Source organism: Schistocerca serialis, chromosome 1, assembly GCF_023864345.2.
Source record: "Schistocerca serialis cubense isolate TAMUIC-IGC-003099 chromosome 1, iqSchSeri2.2, whole genome shotgun sequence".
NCBI lineage: Eukaryota > Metazoa > Arthropoda > Insecta > Orthoptera > Acrididae > Schistocerca > Schistocerca serialis.
Genome location: NC_064638.1, coordinates 229,669,832 through 229,688,064, shown reverse-complemented (window position 1 = coordinate 229,688,064; position 18,233 = coordinate 229,669,832). Strand labels below are relative to the sequence as shown.

Below are 18,233 nucleotides of genomic sequence, written 5' to 3'. Positions count from 1 at the left end.
GTAGAATTTTGCACAGAGCATAACTTAATCATAGCTAACACTTGGTTCAAGAATCATAAAAGAAGGTTGTATACATGGAAGAATCCTGGAGATACTAGAAGGTATCACATAGATTATAGAATGGTAAGACAGAGATTTAGGAACCAGGTTTTAAATTGTAAGACATTTCCAGGGGCAGATGTGGACTCTGACCACAATCTATTGGTTACGAACTGTAGATTAAAACTGAAGAAACTGCAAAAAGGTGGGAATTTAAGGAGATGGGACCTGGATAAACTGATTAAACCAGAGGTTGTACAGAGTTTCAGGGAGAGCGTAAGGGAACAATTGACAGGAATGGGGGAAAGAAATACAGTAGAACAAGAATGGATAGCTCTGAGGGATGAAGTAGTGAATACAGCAGAGGATCAAGTAGGTAAAAAGACGAGGGCTAGTAGAAATCCTTGGGTAACAGAAGAAATATTGAATTTGATTGATGAAAGGAGAAAATATAAAAATGCAGTAAGTGAAACAGGCAAAAAGGAATACAAACGTCTCAAAAATGAGATCGACAGGAAGTGCAAAATGGTTAAGCAGGGATGGCTAGAGGACAAATGTAAGGATGTAGAGGCTTATCTCACTAGGGGTAAGATAGATACCGCCTACAGGAAAATTAAAGAGACCTATGGAGATAAGAGAACGACTTGTATGAATATCAAGAGCTCAGATGGAAACCCAGTTCTAAGCAAAGAAGGGAAAGCAGAAAGGTGGAAGGAGTATATAGAGGGTCTATACAAGGGCGATGTACTTGAGGACAATATTATGGAAATGGAAGAGGATGTAGATGAAGATGAAATGGGAGATAAGATACTGCGTGAAGAGTTTGACAGAGCACTGAAAGACCTGAGTCGAAACAAGGCCCCCGGAGTAGACATTATTCCATTGGAACTACTGACGGCCGTGGGAGAGCCAGTCCTGACAAAACTCTACCATCTGGTGAGCAAGATGTACGAAACAGGCGAAATACCCTCAGACTTCAAGAAGAATATAATAATTCCAATCCCAAAGAAAGCAGGTGTTGACAGATGTGAAAATTACCGAACTATCAGTTTAATAAGTCACAGCTGCAAAATACTAACGTGAATTCTTTACAGGCGAATGGAAAAACTGGTAGAAGCCGACCTCGGTGAAGATCAGTTTGGATTCCGTAGAAATGTTGGAACACGTGAGGCAATACTGACCCTACGACTTATCTTAGAAAATAGATTAAGGAAAGGCAACCCTACATTTCTAGCATTTGTAGACTTAGAGAAAGCTTTTGACAATGTTGATTGGAATACTCTCTTTCAAATTCTAAAGGTGGCAGGGGTAAAATACAGGGAGCGAAAGGCTATTTACAATTTGTACAGAAACCAGATGGCAGTTATAAGAGTCGAGGGACATGAAAGGGAAGCAGCGGTTGGGAAGGGAGTGAGACAGGGTTGTAGCCTGTCCCCAATGTTATTCAATCTGTATATTGAGCAAGCAGTAAAGGAAACAAAAGAAAAATTCAGAGTAGGTATTAAAGTCCATGGAGAAGAAATAAAAACGCTGAGGTTCACCGATGACATTGTAATTCTGTCAGAGACAGCAAAGGACTTGGAAGAGCAGTTGAACAGAATGGACAGTGTCTTGAAAGGAGGATATAAGATGAACATCAACAAAAGCAAAACAAGGATAATGGAATGTAGTCGAATTAAGTCAGGTGATGCTGAGAGAATTAGATTAGGAAATGAGACACTTAAAGTAGTAAAGGAGTTTTGCTATTTGGGGAGCAAAATAACTGACGATGGTCAAAGTAGGGAGGATATAAAATGTAGACTGGCAATGGCAAGGAAAGCATTCCTGAAGAAGAGAAATTTATTAACATCGAGTTTAGATTTAAGTGTCAGGAAGTCGTTTCTGAAAGTATTTGTATGGAGTGTAGCCATGTATGGAAGTGAAACATGGACGATAAATAGTTTAGACAAGAAGAGAATAGAACCTTTCGAAATGTGGTGCTACAGAAGAATGCTGAAGATTAGATGGGTAGATCACATAACTAATGAGGAGGTATTGAATAAAATTGGAGAGAAGAGGAGCTTGTGGCACAACTTGACAAGAAGAAGGGACCAGTTGGTAGGACATGTTCTGAGGCATCAAGGGATCACAAATTTAGCATTGGAGGGCAGCATGGAGGGTAAAAATTGTAGAGGGAGACCAAGAGATGAATACACTAAGCAGATTCAGAAGGATGTAGATTGCAGTAAGTACTGGGAGATGAATAAGCTTGCACAGGATAGAGTAGCATGGAGAGCTGCATCAAACCAGTCTCAGGACTGAAGACAACAACAACAACAACAAACAGGGAGGGACATTCAAAACAGAACCCTGAATAACACCATTCTCCTGTATATGGGAGGCACTATGGGAGGTGCCAGTCTGTGCCTGAAAAGTGAAACACAAAAGAAAGTTCCAGATAAAAATGAGGAGTGGGGCCACAGAGGCCCCACTCATGTAAGATGGCAAGCATGTGATAAAGCCAAATGGTATCATAAGATTTATGCACATTTAAGAAGAATGTAACAAGGTGTTGATGCGGGCAAAAGCCATTCAGATAGCAAGACTCCAGGTGGACTAAATTAACTGCAATAGAGCGGTCTTGGTGAAAACCACCTTGGGTCGAATCCAAAACGTCCAGGGATTCAAGGACCCAATACACTCATAGACTTTCATACATTCAGTAACTTGCAGAGTACATTGGTTAAACTGAACAGACAATAGCTGTCCATCTGAAGAAGCAATTCATTCAATTTCAAAACTGGAATAGTGAAACTTTCTCGCCACTGGAAAGGGAGTTCCCCTTCACTCCAAAGACAATTAAAAAGGGTGGGTATATGACGCTGGCTACCAACTCCTACTTGTTGAAGTATTTGGTTATCCACCCAGTCCAGCGCAGGAACTGTGTTGGGACAGATAGTAAGACCAATGGTGAATGCCCATTTGCTAAAAAGTGCTTTACAATGCTCCAGGCAGCAGGGAATGAAACAAAGGGAGTCATCCCAGACACTGTTTGAGAAGACAGACCACAAGTGGATATTGGACCAATGCTCTAATCTGGGCGAAATGACGAGCAAAATGCTCAGCAATAGAGGCCAGGCTGGTGAAGACAGTACCATTCAGGAGAATTTCTGAGGCACCTAAAGGGTGATGGTTGCCAAAAATGCACCTGATCTTTGCCTATACCTACGGCGAGGGAGTATGCAGCCCTATATTCCCATAAAATCTGTTTCTGGCATTTAAGAAGGCAACGAGTCCAGGCAAGAAGCCATTTAAAGGCCAGGAGGTGGTCAAGAGATGGATGCTGTTTGTAGAGTTGGAGGACACGATGGTGGTCTTTAATAACTGCAGCAATTTCCATTGAAGCAGCTGATGAAAGGATAATGTCAATCAAACTCCATTCGTACTCATCAACACCATTGTGTGGTGGAGTGGTTGGGACGGCAACTGAGGAAAACTCATCCCAATCCACATCAGTAAAGGCCCACGTGGGAGTATGACCAGGCGAATGATGCTGAAGAAAAGATAAGATGATTACAAAATGATTGCTATTGTGCAAATCATCCTGACTCCCCACTGAACAGAGGCAAAGAATACAGGGTTACAGATGAAAAGATCACTGGCCAAGAAAGTGCCATGCAGCACACTAAAGTGTTTCGAGGCTCCAGCATTGAGCAGGTGGAGATCAATCCCTGCCAGCCGGTCTTCAACAATCTTGGCCCGGTCAATGCTCACCGTACCACCCCACAGAGGAGAAGGAAGGGGGAAGGGAGCTGTCGAAAGAGGGAAAGAACTGCAGGACGAATAGGAGGCTGGTCTGGGGTGAGGTAACATTTGCATATTTTACCACAGAGTCTAAACAGATGCAAACAGCCACTGCTTCCAGTGCAGTATGAAGAGGAATCCAGGCACTAACAATGTCCATGCAGACCAACGTACAGACACTATCAGAGGCTCGCAAAGGGCCGACCCAGTTCTGGCAGAAGGACTGGAAAACCATGAAAAGTCAGCAAATGAGTATCGACAAAATGAGAACCCTGCAGTACAACACAAGCCACAGAGTAGAGAGAAAGAAGAGACTGCCATTCTGGAAAGTGACAATAGTAAATATTACTTCCATTGGGGGTGAGTAGTACAAGAGGTCAGATGGATGTCGAATGGGCCAGAATCAGTCATTGTGCCCAGTCAGTGTCCATCACTGGTAAAGACGGATGACATCCACGAATGTAAGATCAGATCTCAATTGAGAAGGAGGGGCGACATGTGAAATGTCAGGTGCCTCGTCCCGAGACTTATGCATCTTCTTCTTCTCCTTCAAATAGCAAGAGAAAGTGTGATAAGGAAGAGAGCAAGTCACAGCAACATCAGGATCAAAAGAGAATGAGCAGCATTGAGGTCCGCAGAGCATGTGTCCCACAACCAACACAAGTTAACAGGTTTCCTGTTCTGGAGATGCTGAAAAAAAAGTGGTTTAGTGGCAGTAAAAGTCTCCTTGTCTATCATGAAACAAACCAAGTAATGGAGAGAGGGTTTCATCCCAAGCCAGTAGACCTGGTCCTCCTCCGAAGACGTGGCCATGGAGGGGAAGGCCAAGGGAGGTAAAAACTTGGAACTCAGAGGGAGACAGCCACAGAAGAGCAGCCAGAAATATGGAGCTTAGCATGCTTTATGTGCAGAGCATCCACCATGATAAAAGAGTCCACGCAGTATACGGTGGCCGATGCACAGTGACCAGTTTTCTTCCAAAGTGCTGGGTGAGTTCATTCATTTGTTTGGAAGGGGAGAGTGTTTGCCACCTTTCAGCCGGTTGGTGGTGACAGAATCTAGGCACACACCCTGCAATCTTTCTCAAATAATTTTACAGAAACTATTATCTCTTCTCCCCCCCCCCCCCCCCCCCTTACGTACAGATTTATATGTCAGCTTCATGATGATGTGAAGACCATTTCATTAACGGTCATAGTTACTGTGATATTGAAAGGGAAGTACAACACTGCGAGAAATTCAAAAAACTTGTCAATGAAAAATAGGAGTCACTACAATTTTGCATATGGTGCATATTACATAACACACTGCTGCATATGAAATTTAGTAAAAATATCAATTTCTTTTAGTCTTGAGTAAAGGTCTCAAAATGTCACCAATCTTAAGAAAATCGATCTGATGTAGAACACTTATTTGCGATAACGTCATGCAAGCAATAAAATCAGAATGTAATATCCACAACATTCCTCATATTTCATGAACAATTTGTGATATTCAAATGAGATTTTGGCAAATGATAGTACACAAAGAGGATAGTATTTTGCCATTAATTTATTATTCAAAACTTCATCGTCTACTGTGTTATTCCACTAATACTGACTTTTTTTAATGAAAGGCCAAGATGCTTGGGAGAGAGTTCTTCCCCAAATGGCTCAAACTATGGAAACAGAATTTAAAAAGAGAGGTCATATCCCATGGGAGACCAGAAAAAACAAAACAAAAATGGGAGAGTGGAAACATGAGATGCAAGACTAAAAAAGAATAGCAGAACAAAGAGAATAGCTGGGTCATCATAAAGGAAACACTGAGGGAGAAAGAGGTGGGGAAGGGGCAGGACAGGAAGAGGAGTAGTCAGGATGGGAAGGAGTGCACATGGGGAAGGGAATGCAGTTTGGGAGAGAAGAAAGGCTGCAATAGCTTGAGGTTTCATGCACATCACACACGTATCCCCTAAAGAGCTGTGGTCTCCATGTTGGAGCTCGTCAGGACAGGGATGTGAGCCTATGACAGATAGAGGATGATCCAGGAATGTCACCTCACTGGCATAAAAAAATGGACTTTGCTGTGCTGACAACTATGCCGGTGTCCTGGAGGTGTTAAAAATCACACGGAGGTGCTCACAGTGTTCCTCTGGTGTCGTGGAGAAAATGATTATGAAATCCAAGTATTTGATACAACACGACAGGCCTCGCAAGATGCTGGCCACGAAACACTGCCACGTTTTGGCAGCATCACGGATGCTATAATGTCATGCAGGCTTCTCATAGAAGCTGAATGTCATGATGATGATAGTCTTCTGCATGTCCTCAGGTGCAACCAGAATCTGGTTGAAAGCACTGGCATTGTCAATTGTGCTGAGGATTGTAGCCCCAACCAGCGCATTGTTGTAGGAGTGGCACCAATCATGGAAGGTATGGGTGTTTAGTTTCTGGTAAGCACTTCGTATTTCTTCTTGGCTAGGTGAAGGGTAGATGCCCAAAGACTCTTGAAAGGTCACAGTACAATGGCAATGAGCAGCTCATCGAGCTCTGCCTTGGCTATCCTGAATCTGTCTGATGGTAAGGCCTGTGGCCGGCAGAAGATAGGTGGTCCCAGAGTGGTGTGAACGTAGTCGACAATTAAATGATGGACCTCCAAAGAACCCCTGACAGCACTGCATGGGAGTGCAGTTGGCACACGGCAGCAGCAGTTGCATGCAAGAGGGCAGCATCTCGTGTCCCCTGTCGGCAGGCTGATGCTGTCAGTCAAGGAGAGGTCAGCGTGCAACGCCACAGCTGGCTGTATCACGGCTGGGAGGTGAGCCAACCAGATCTTGCACAGGAAACTGTCCAACACAATGTGTGCTGGAATTGTTATATCAGACAACATGAGTTGTGTCACGAAGCAGTGCTGAAGTGTCTAGTAGCGGTCAGGGGTTGGGGGCAACGAGACAATATCGCAGACCTCCACTGCATATGTCACCTCATGATGGCTCCTGACCACAGCGAACTTGGTGGCATCCTTGGTGATGCCACAGCCAGCAAAGATGACGTAAACTAAGGAAAAGCACAAGTGCTGGTCGAGGGTTGAAAGGCGGCATGTGAGTTGCAGCGTGGTCAGAGCGAGAGCAAGCAGCAGGCAAGGGATTGGGTATCAGCACGTCAATGCAGGGAGGAACAGTGGTGGTGGCATATGCAGATGCAAGAGCCAATGTGGGCATTGGTGTGGAGTCCAGTAACAGGGCCTTGGCCACCTGTGGTCACATCGCAGTGACTTGCACACGCAGGTTGGCATTACAGTGTTCAGTGCCATGAGGCACACAGTCAGGTTGGCGATGCTCTTATGAGGCCCTGGAACAGAAACAGTGTGCAGTGAGGTGTTGGCTGGACCGGTGTTGAAAGCCATGGTCACTAGGCTGCACAAGGGGTGAACACAAGGAACACACGAGGGAACTAGGTTGTGGCATGAAGCACAGTAGTGTCCATAATACAGATACAGAAGCTGATGGTATGGTGCAAGTGCGGGAGTCGGCACACATGCCTAATGGAACGAGATGCCCAACAACATGCCAAATTTGTAAATTACGTTATCTGAATTTATCATCAGGTCACTGGTGTGGGAATGTCTCCCCATCTAACTCGCTAAGCTAATTACAAAATTGTAAAATGAGGCAAGTGGGTACTGCAGAAAGATCAATGGCCGCACATGATTAAGAAAACAACATTTTTATTAAAACGACTAAACTACTATAGACAAAACAAGAAATGGTGCCAAAATTGAGACTTATAGGAGAAAATAACTTGCAGATGTGATGGAACTTAGTTGAAAGAGCAGTGTGGTAACAACAGTGGACAGCACATGAAGTCACTACATTGTCGTAGTGTGTTACTGGCAAAACATCAATTTTACCAATGCATGGTGCAGGATTAATCATCTCTCATGAGAGATATGGCCAGGCCAAGATCCAAGCAAAATACACAAGGTTATCACACAATTGTACCAGCAGTGAAGGAGGAGCTCAGAATTTTGACATTATGCACTTGGGCACTAACGCTTGCCATTCGGAATGTCTTACAGTGTGAAACACTGATTTACATGACCAGGATCGAGGAAAGGCTACATCAGCGGAAGTCTTGCTAGGAACAAAACTATTTTCCTGTAACAGTAGCCAGTGACTAAAAGGTAGATATCCTGTCAAACAGGAGAATAAAAAGCTTGGGGTGGAAGTAGGTGCACAAAGAAAGAAACTCACTGTCTTAGAAGATGAACATACGGAACTGCCAAAACCAATGTGCGGTTGCCAGATGTGTTACCACTGAGCTCTGAAAAGATGTTTTAATTTTGAGGAATTGTGGCCTTAAAATGATCACAGAGTGTCTGAAAGTGTTAACGGACGAACTGTGAAGACAAATGTAAGCTCTGACTTTTTTCTGAATAAGTTAAATCCACGTTGGTGTACTGTAAAGTAATAGTGCAAAGTGATCAATTTGCAAAGTACTGAGTGAGTGTACAATCCACAACAAACTGTGTGTAATTTTCCATTAACAGGTTAAAGTTAATACCATAAGCTGGCATTGTACTCTAAACTTTATAAAAAAAGTGTGGGCTTGGTAGTTGGAAGTGTGTTCAAGGAGTGACAACATGTTCGAATTTTCTTCAATTACTTTCTCTCTTTTAGTAGTTTGCCAGACCTGAAAACAGAAAAACATTTCAAGCACCCTGTTGACACGCATAGTAGGATTGGTTTCTCATATAACTTCTCTACTTGACACAATTCTATGAGATGGAAACAGCAATAACTAAAACAAGGAATGAAAAATCAACAGGGATTATTAATGTAATAGCCTATAAGACAGATTATTGTCCTAATCCATTATCCCTCCTGTGTCTAATAAGTCTGCATTGCATAAAGACATATAAACATTCAAATTTAGGTTCAAATACTGGCTCTGCTCTATAAAGAGAAACAAATAAGCTAGTGTGAATGTCATTATCAAAGTGCACCTCAGTACTGCAACACTGAAATTGTGAAATTTTGTGCATGCACACACACAATTTTTATGCCCTCATTTAAAGGAACTCTGTACCCGAGAAACACAGCCTTAAATTAAAATTTAACCTCCACTACATTTTTTACTCACTTCTTTGCATAATCTTCAACGACATGGTCCTTGGCAGTTCCAGTGATCCCATCATGATGCTGGAACAAGCTCAAACTATGTCGAGCATCAGTAATTAGCTGGGTATGCGCAGTACTTGGCCAGTCTGACGAATCTTTCTTACTGCCCCATGCTAGTCCAAATATTATTTCTGCTGCTCTGAAAGAATGGCAGAGTTCCAATACATGGTTTACAAAATCTTTGGCAAAACAGTAACAAGAAAGAGACTATCAATTTTTTTATCTGCTGTTTAGCAGAATCAGGAAGCATGCATTTGTTCAACTGCTATGAACCTTACCGTAAGTAATATACTAGGACACGGTCCATTCGTTTATAAAATGGCCTTGATGTGTAGTACCCACTCCAGTAGTGATCATCTCTGTCTGCATATGTAAAAAAATCTCCTGACAAAGTTGGGAAGTTTTGGAAGGAACTTTCTTCACGTACAGCATTAAAATAGTCTTGAAGAGTTCCAAATTGTGCCTATGGAAAAATGTCATTTGTTTTAACAAAGTAAGCTTTAAACACTGATCATCATCATCATCATCACATAACATTAATGTCGCCAAATTAAAGAAACAGTATCAGCAAGCTCCAATAAATATATCTCCAAGATGAAAATGTGGTGCAACTTGACACAGTCATATTGGAGTGTACAGCAATCACTTTTGATTTTTGATGATCAAGGCTTATTTATTCTTCTTTACTGTATAGTTACAAATAAAAATTACAGATTTCAGTAGGAAATTGCCACTTGAAGGTTATCATCATCTCGTTATAGTAGCACATCACAGGTTTAATCAACATTACAAGACAGAAGAGAATGCAATTAGACTCGGAAAAGAGGAAAAGCTCAATGGTAAACACAAATTCTGAGCTGTTATGCTTGTCATTGGATCCATAAATCACCCGGACATGAGTGATTGCTTTTCCTCATTCTTATTTGATATTTCTTTTCCTCAATATTACCGTATTTACTCGAATCTAAGCTACACCTTTTTCCCAGTTTTTGTAATCCAAAAAGCCGCCTGCGGCTTAGAATCGAGTGCAAAGTAAGAGAAAGTTTTGAAAAATGTCGGTATGTACCGCCACAACTAACTTCTGCCATCAAATATACAGGGTGTTACAAAAAGGTACGGCCAAACTTTCAGGAAACATTCTTCACACACAAATAAAGAAAAGATGTTATGTGGACATGTGTCCGGAAAAGCTTAATTTCCATGTTAGAGCTCATTTTAGTGTCTTCCACCTACGCTCAATGGAGCACGTTATCATGATTTCATATGGGATACTCTACCTGTGCTGCTAGAACACGTGTCTTTACAAGTTCAACACAACATGTGGTTCATGCACGATGGAGCTCCTGCACATTTCAGTCGAAGTGTTCGTATGCTTCTCAACAACAGATTCGGTGACCGATGGATTGGTAAAGGCGGACCAATTCCATGGCCTCCACGCCCTCCTAACCTCAACCCTCTTGACTTTCATTAATGGGGGCATTTGAAAACTCTTGTCTACGCAACCCCGGTACCAAATGTAGAGACTCTTCGTGATCGTATTGTGGACGGCTGTGATACAATACGCCATTCTCCAGGGCTGCATCAGCGCATCAGGGATTCCATGTGATGGAGGGTGAATGCATGTATCCTCGCTAACGAGGACATTTTGAACATTTCTTGTAACAAAGTGTTTGAAGTCACGCTGGTACGTTCTGTTGCTGTGTGTTTCCATTCCATGATTAATGTGACTTGAAGAGAAGTTATAAAATGAGCTCTAACATGGAAAGTAAGCGTTTCCGGACACATGTCCAAATAACATATTTTCTTTGTTTGTGTGTGAGGAATTTTTCCTGAAAGTTTGGCCGTATCTTTTTGTAACACCCTGTATGTAGGGTTTGTAGGCACAAAGATAAATACTGGCGCCAAAACCTCTGCGTCAGTAAATAAATTAAAAGGAAAGGTAGAAGAATGTAAATATTATGCCATGTTGGTTGGTTTGGGGAAGGAGACCAGACAGCGTGGTCATCGGTCTCATCGGATTAGGGAAGGATGGGGATGGAAGTCGGCCGTGCCCTTTCAGAGGAACCATCCCGGCATTTTCCTGGAGTGATTTAGGGAAATCACGGAAAACCTAAATCAGGAGGGCCGGACGCGGGATTGAACCGTCGTCCTTCCGAATGCGAGTCCAGTGTGTAACCACTGCGCCACCTCGCTCGGTATTATGCCATGTATTCTTTCATGTTTGCTGCTATCTCACTTAAATCCTGTCTGCCTAATAAACTACGAAACTAGAGTGAGACAACAGCAAACGCAGAAGAATATAGGGGAAGGCGGGGCAAGATGGGGAAGCTAACTTTAAACCCTTACAAAAGGGTCAAAAATAAACAAATTCAAGTAGGTTTGATTATCATTTGTTTACTTAACCACTGAATTACAATAACATGCAAAGAAACCTGCAAACCTGTTACATTTAGTTAGAAATATCTCGATTTGAAACATAAACTACCAACTCCCCGTCTTTCCCCATATGCGGGGTAAGATGGGGAACTAGCACGAATTCATCTCTAAAGCTTAAATAAGGACTGGAATAACGATATCATGTGACGATAAGGTTTCCAAACATGATTCTGCGAATTGTAGAACCAGGTATTACGTTTTATTTAGGCCTCTTATTTTCACATAGTACACAGGTGTGGACAGCCTCGTCATCATCACTTTCTATCCCTGCACAAGTGTCGTGGGCCCAGCGTCCGCAGCTAATACACCGTATCCAGCCTCCTTCAGAGAAGTCATAGCAGTATAAACATTCTTCACACTCTTCCTCGTTGTCATTCGACCTCAGTTTATTATCCCTTGAGCATGAAGGGGTGGTTAGGACATCAATAGCGTTCATCACTTTTTCGTTGTCATTATATCCTTTTGGTGGTATCCCAGGTCCATTAAACGTCTTTGAGAAGAGTTTTCATTTACATGCAGCACGTTTGGGGACTCCTTTTTGTTTAATTTCTTCAGATAGTTCACTCCTATAAGGAGATTCGGTTAAAACAATGGGTTTTCCACGCCTGTTAGATGGTTTCCTTTTGGTTTTTTTATCCACCTTTGGAATAGCTAACACCATTTCAGGGCTGGTAACCTGAAAGTTAGATGAAACAGAGGCTTGATCGTCAGTTGTTAATTGTTCAGGTGTTTTACGTCTAGACAACATCTCTGGTATTTGGTCTTCTGTTTCTGTAACTTCAGATGTGTGAGCTTGATGAATCTCTGTAGTTGAACAGGGAAGGTAATCACTTTCCTGAAACACATTTCTGTTTACAGGCCAAATGCCTGTTTTCCGAAACCAGTTCACTGCTGTGGACATTGTAGCTGAATGAATGAAGGCTTTGCCGAATAAACTTCAACGTATAATTTACGTGTTCAAAACCCGCAGCGAGATAAACACATGAGATGATAAGAACGTAATGGTTGGACAAATAGTAGGGGCAAGACGGGGAAGCTTCCCATCTTACCCCACCCCGTCTTGCCCCCTACCATGCTGTCAGGTTATTTTATGCCTACATAAACACTATTTAATGAACATTGACTACTGACACAGCAGTTTACTGTTAATAAGACATACTGTTCAGTCCTATATATACAGTCTGGACAAATGTTCATGTCATGTTTATATTCATATTATTCTTATGCTGAATAGTGATACAGTCAGAAATGAAGCACGGCAACTGACTAGATTTTTAAATCTAAGATGACTCTAATTTCTGTGCAGAATGTAATGTACTAAAGAGGCGCCTGCAAAGATTTTCAAACGGAGAAAACTTTTCGCTAAACTCTCGTTCAGAACATCTTCTATCATACGCAGTCTATTATTTGGTTCTTGTTGACCATTATCAAAGAAAGCAGCAGTGTAAGTAATAACAAATAGCAGTCTCTTGCCATTGTTTCACTTATGAGACAATTCCTCTCTTCTTTTTTATTGTAAGCGGCAGTAGCAAGCACAAAAGCAAGCCATGCCGCGAGCGGCGATAGGTCATAAACACTCATTATCAGAATGCGACAAACAATGCATGACACAATAAAATAATGCAGATTCAGCTTAGAGTGACGTAAACACCTATAACAAAGAGAACGGCACTTATCAGATCAAAGCAAAATAAGCAATCAATTCAAACCAGACGAAGCACGTGAAAAAGGAAGGGTACCCGCACAAATAAGGACAGAGCGCCTGACACATAGCAATGGCTACTTGGTAAAGCTTAACTGTTAAGCTTACGACTCGAACCAAACTACTGTAGCTGTATATTCATCCATTTGACCTAAATTCTGTCTCATGTTACAATGGACCAACTTTGTTTCGATTTGGAGGTGCGGTCTAAAACATCTCTCTCCCCTTGAATTTCGAGTCTCAAATTTCAGGTGCGGCTTAGATTCAGGAAATTTTTTTTTTTTTTTGCTTGATTTCGAGTCTCATTTTTCAGGTGTGGCTTAGATTCGAGTGCGGATTAGATTCGGGTAAATACGGTATTTGATAATTCCTTAATCATATCTTATTCACTGCTTAAATTATTACATTACAAGACATTATTAACTTCTGTGATAATAAACTCTTTAAGTACTGGGATTATGTTTGTCACTGCTACTAGAGATACCAAAAAATGGTTTAATTTGAGACAGGAAGTTATGGAAATTTTTAATCTCAGCTATTCTGCCAAACATGGATTTGTGGAAGCAGGTTGCTAGGAACTTATCACAGGGCCAACTACGGACCTTGCTCACAGTCTGTAATTGGGACTTCCATGTTATTGTATTAATTGCAGAGGCCTCTGTCGTCGCTATTAGCTAACAGTGGTGACAAGAACATTGGTAACTGCAAAGCAGGGTAAGAGGCAATTACGAAGGGAAAAAGGAATGCAAAATGTACCAAACTGAAATGTTTGAAACATGGGAACTATGACGCAGAAAATGGTATCTGCTTTCTGGATGAATCATGAAATTTTTTGAGAGTTCCTGTAAGCATTCATAGTTATCTGCAAATATGTCTATTGCTCTACTTATTGAAGTTTATAATGAATTAAAATATGTAAAACATAAATTCCATCCATGTGTACTTACCAACCACCTTGTCATCTTTCAGCAACGGCTTCTCCTAAAATATGTGATCGCAGCTTTCATTTGGCTCACTTCTAGCCTAAATGTTTCTAACATGCGCTTAAGTATCTGATTATACAAGACGCTATGATCTTAAACCAATAGTAATTACATTGTAGCATTCACACTGCTCTAGGAGGACTGCTACTGGTCAGCCACAACACAGTGGGGCAATTTGTTACATTAGATTCCATCAGTTATTTTTTTACACAGAACATGACTTCAGCAATTTCTGGGTATATGTAAGTCATTTCTGGGCATATGCAGGTCATACAGGTGAATAATAGAGTGTAAAAACAAAATTGCTATCTTCATATTTGAGGTTACTAAACTGCAACCACGCTAGTGCTCAAGTAAAAACTACCTAGTCAAAATCCCAGTGCAGATTAACAGTTCAAACAACAGTATGCAGCCCACAAAACAGCAAAATTTATAAAACACAGTTCTAATCATAAATTCATAGGTCATCAACATGTAAGTAGTTCCCATCTTACTGCAATATACTGAGTGTTAACTGATGGACTGTATTAATTTCTGATCAGAGTGACAAAGTTGTTAGAACACTGGACCCAAAATCATGGTAAAAAGAATCAAATCCCAGGTAGGCGTTCTAATTTAGGTTCTTCATAGTTTGTCTAAATTAATTAACATAGATGTCAAGATTGTTCCCATGAAAAGGATACGGCTTAATTATGTCCCCAATCTCATCAAAACCTAGCTTGTGTTCCATTTCTAATAATTTCAATTCTGATGGGATGTCACGCCCTAATTTGCTTTTGTATATTAATTTTCCATTAAATGGAAATTTAAGACAATGGCCATCTGCTAGCATTCAGCATGAGTAGATTCACATGACTATGTCTAGAGATTGCATATATGGTGTTAGGTACAGGTACTCCAATAACCAACATGATTCTTGGATGTGATCCAAATTGGAGTTGTCAACATAAATTCAAACTAAGTGTGTACTTCCAGGTTATCTAATCACAATAGCATTAGTTGCATCAGGACTTGCTGCATGAGTGGCTACATGTGTATGTATCAAAGTGGTGGAGGTAGTAAATGCTGCTGACAAATAAGCTGCAACTGCCTGCACTGTCAGTTCCCCCGTCTTCTAATGTGATACAGTCTCATAATTGTTCAGAACATGCATGTTTATTGCATTTACATTGTTTCTTTTGTAAAGTAAAGGGATCTGCAGTTTGCTTAAGCAGAAAGACAAAAAACTTTTACCTACTAAGTTGTAGCAGACACTTCATAATAAGGAAAAAGTAACTTACAATGGCTCCAAAATTATCATCCAATTTAAAGTGGTTGACAGTTCACTGCTAACTGACTGGAATGCTTCCACTAGCAACACACCAGTGGGAGCCAGGTGCTGTTGGCTCCCACTAGATTGCCGCAATCGGAGCATAAAATTTTGCCTAACAGTTCTCAAGTGGGAACTTTTCCAGACAGGAAAATTTTACTTATTTCATAAATGTGTTTAAACTGCATACTTGTTATCAATTAAGGTCTTTAAAGCAATTTTCTATTAGCATGGAGAGAGAAGCACTGTGGCAGGTGCATGCTGACAGTATTTATCTCATCAATATTGCAACTCTTGGACCTTAATCATCATATACTAACTAATTTAAATCAAATTATAGGTGTTCAGTTATTCAGTGAAAGTTCTAGGTAGCTTTTTCTACTTAATTTCTCAGCAATTTCTTTTCCCTCATCAAAACTTCCTAATATTTTTTGGATAAAACAGAATGTCACTTTCTGTCTATGTCTAAGTTTGCAGCTGAATGGTACAAAGATGTTCTTAGGTGGAAATGGAAATGAAGTCCAATGTTTCTTGACAGAGTGTAAGGGAACGATGTGGGAGACCCACACCGCAGTACTAGGCAAGGTCCTAATGGAGGTCGTTTGCCATTGCCTTCTTCCGACCATAATAGGGATGAATGATGATGATGAAGAAGACAACAACACAACACCACCCAGTCATCTCAGGGCAGGTGAAAATCCCTGACCTCGCCGGGAATCGAACCTGGGATCCCGTGCTCGGGAAGCAAGAACGCTACCGTGAGAGCACGAGCTGTGGACTGTTCTTAGGTAACGCAAAAAAATTACAAACAAAACTCAGGAAAGATGACTATTAGATGATTCATACATAAAGCATTGACAAACATAAAAACAGAGCGACTTCACTACAGTCCAATTAAAATTACTTGACAGCTGATGTCTGTCACTTCCTGCTACAGTGTTGTCACATCGGCTGCCAGCTACCACTCAAAGGCAACACACAAACATGGTAGGACACCTCACAAGTTCTGTTAATGTGTAATTTGGTGCAATCTTGGAAGTGACCCCTGCGAGATGTGATGGAAAGTAAGATGCTCTGTGGGCAACTGATTTTAAGTGACCAATGACTGAACTGGGGTGGAAGACATTTTTCATAGCTCTGAATTTAAACTCATGTCCTAACCTAACCACAACTTCATGATGTGCAATGTCCCCAAGGAAATGGCGATCAACAATCTGCAGCAGAACAAAAAGCACGATCTCATTGTTAACAGTGATTAAAGTGAATCTCCATTAGGAAACTCAAGACAGAATAATTTCAGCATCAGGCCTAAAATCAAACTGTAATTTCTTGCTATTGTTAGCTACCTGAAACTATAATCACACTGTTACATGAGCTGCTGCATTTTCAACCAAAGATCAGTCCTGGTTGGCACTTGGTTGCAGAGTATAGGCGAGACATGCTGATTCCAAATGAAAAAAGAATGATGGGAAGATATAATGACAAATAAAAAGTCAGTGCAACAATGAAAATAACATGGCAAAGTATTAGAAATAAAAAATTACATTTATTCCAATTAACTGAATAAAACAATAATCAAGAAATAAAAAAATTCCTGCTATTATCTTCTACCTGCTATTATCTCCTACACATTAGGTTTACATGCTACATCAAGTGCTACGTCGCTAAATTGCGTCAGATGGTTATATTTAGGATTCTGGTTAATCCCATCACTATAATGAATTGCAACTTTCAAAAATTCCGCTTCATGCAATGTTGTGCAAGATCTCTGTGGCTATAATAGCTGTAGAATCTTGTGGAGAAGGATCCAGTAGTGTTTGGTTAACGCTGTGTATGACACATTTGTATTTTGTTAGCACTGTTTTGTAAGGTGTGTTCTTTTTGGTGTGGTTATCATGTGTGATGAAATACAAAATAAAAGAGCCATACCCAGGATTCAAAATCCTGAACAAGAAAGAAAGCTGGACAAGAAACTGAAAGTGAAATAACAAATTGCTAGGCATTTTGGCAATGACGAATGGTTCAGGCTGACGCTGTGTGCTCTGGAGGAAACCAGCTCCAATGAAAGAAGTGTCAGCTATCAAGCAACTTTAATCAGACAAAAGCTTTCAAGCTACTGTCTTTTTTTTTTTTTTAGTTTAAGTACATGTAACAGCAAAGGCACTCATTCTAAAATCTCTGCAGTGTCAGTCTGATTACAGTTTCACTTTGATGATCGTCTTCCTTACATATTATTTCATACGTTCACAAATTTCCCATTTTCAATCCAGCAATATATACTGTAAGGCATAAATGGCATATTTTTCATTCACATGCATATAACTGTGATCAGAATTACAGCTCACAAAAACATGATAAATGTATCAAAAGGAGGGGAACTAAATGTTTCAAAAGCTAAAAATGGTCTATTGGCAGCAGTGAATTTTTGTCTCCTGAAGCTAAGCAAATTACTGGCCAGCCATTCAGGCTCCTTGTAATTTTTAAAAACATTATAAATTATTATAGTCTACATCACAGATATGATACACCATACTCATGAAATTGTAATTTATGTGCAGTCTTGATAAAGAAATATCACCTAATGAAAACTGTAAATATTTAGTTTTAACAAAAAAATAGAGATTTACCTGAACATGATAATGTTTGTTTTGGTTCATATAATCAAAGAGTCTTTGATAATTATTGAACTGAACATCCCATTCAGAAGCATGATCATATCTAAAATCATCACCAAGTGGTGCAATAACAACATTTGTTCGAAACAGTTGAGCTTTCTTCATGTACTGGTCCAATAACAACTGAGCTCTGAAAAAAAAGTTATAT

General features: G+C 40.6%; 1 protein-coding gene across 2 annotated transcripts in view; it reads right to left on the bottom strand.

Annotated features, from left to right (window-relative positions):
- LOC126466493 (alpha-mannosidase 2) overlaps positions 1–18,233 on the bottom strand; it is a 201,713-nt gene that overhangs the window by 86,785 nt on the left and 96,695 nt on the right. For both annotated transcript variants that reach the window (XR_007585984.1, XM_050096391.1), the window contains exons 9-11: positions 18,038–18,215; positions 9,259–9,443; positions 8,943–9,119 (exon numbers count right to left, since the gene is read on the bottom strand). Coding sequence is in view for 1 of the 2 variants with exons in the window: in XM_050096391.1 (XP_049952348.1) it covers positions 8,943–9,119; positions 9,259–9,443; positions 18,038–18,215 (540 nt within the window). In the remaining variant the exon portion in view is untranslated. The remainder of the gene's footprint in view (positions 1–8,942; positions 9,120–9,258; positions 9,444–18,037; positions 18,216–18,233) is intronic.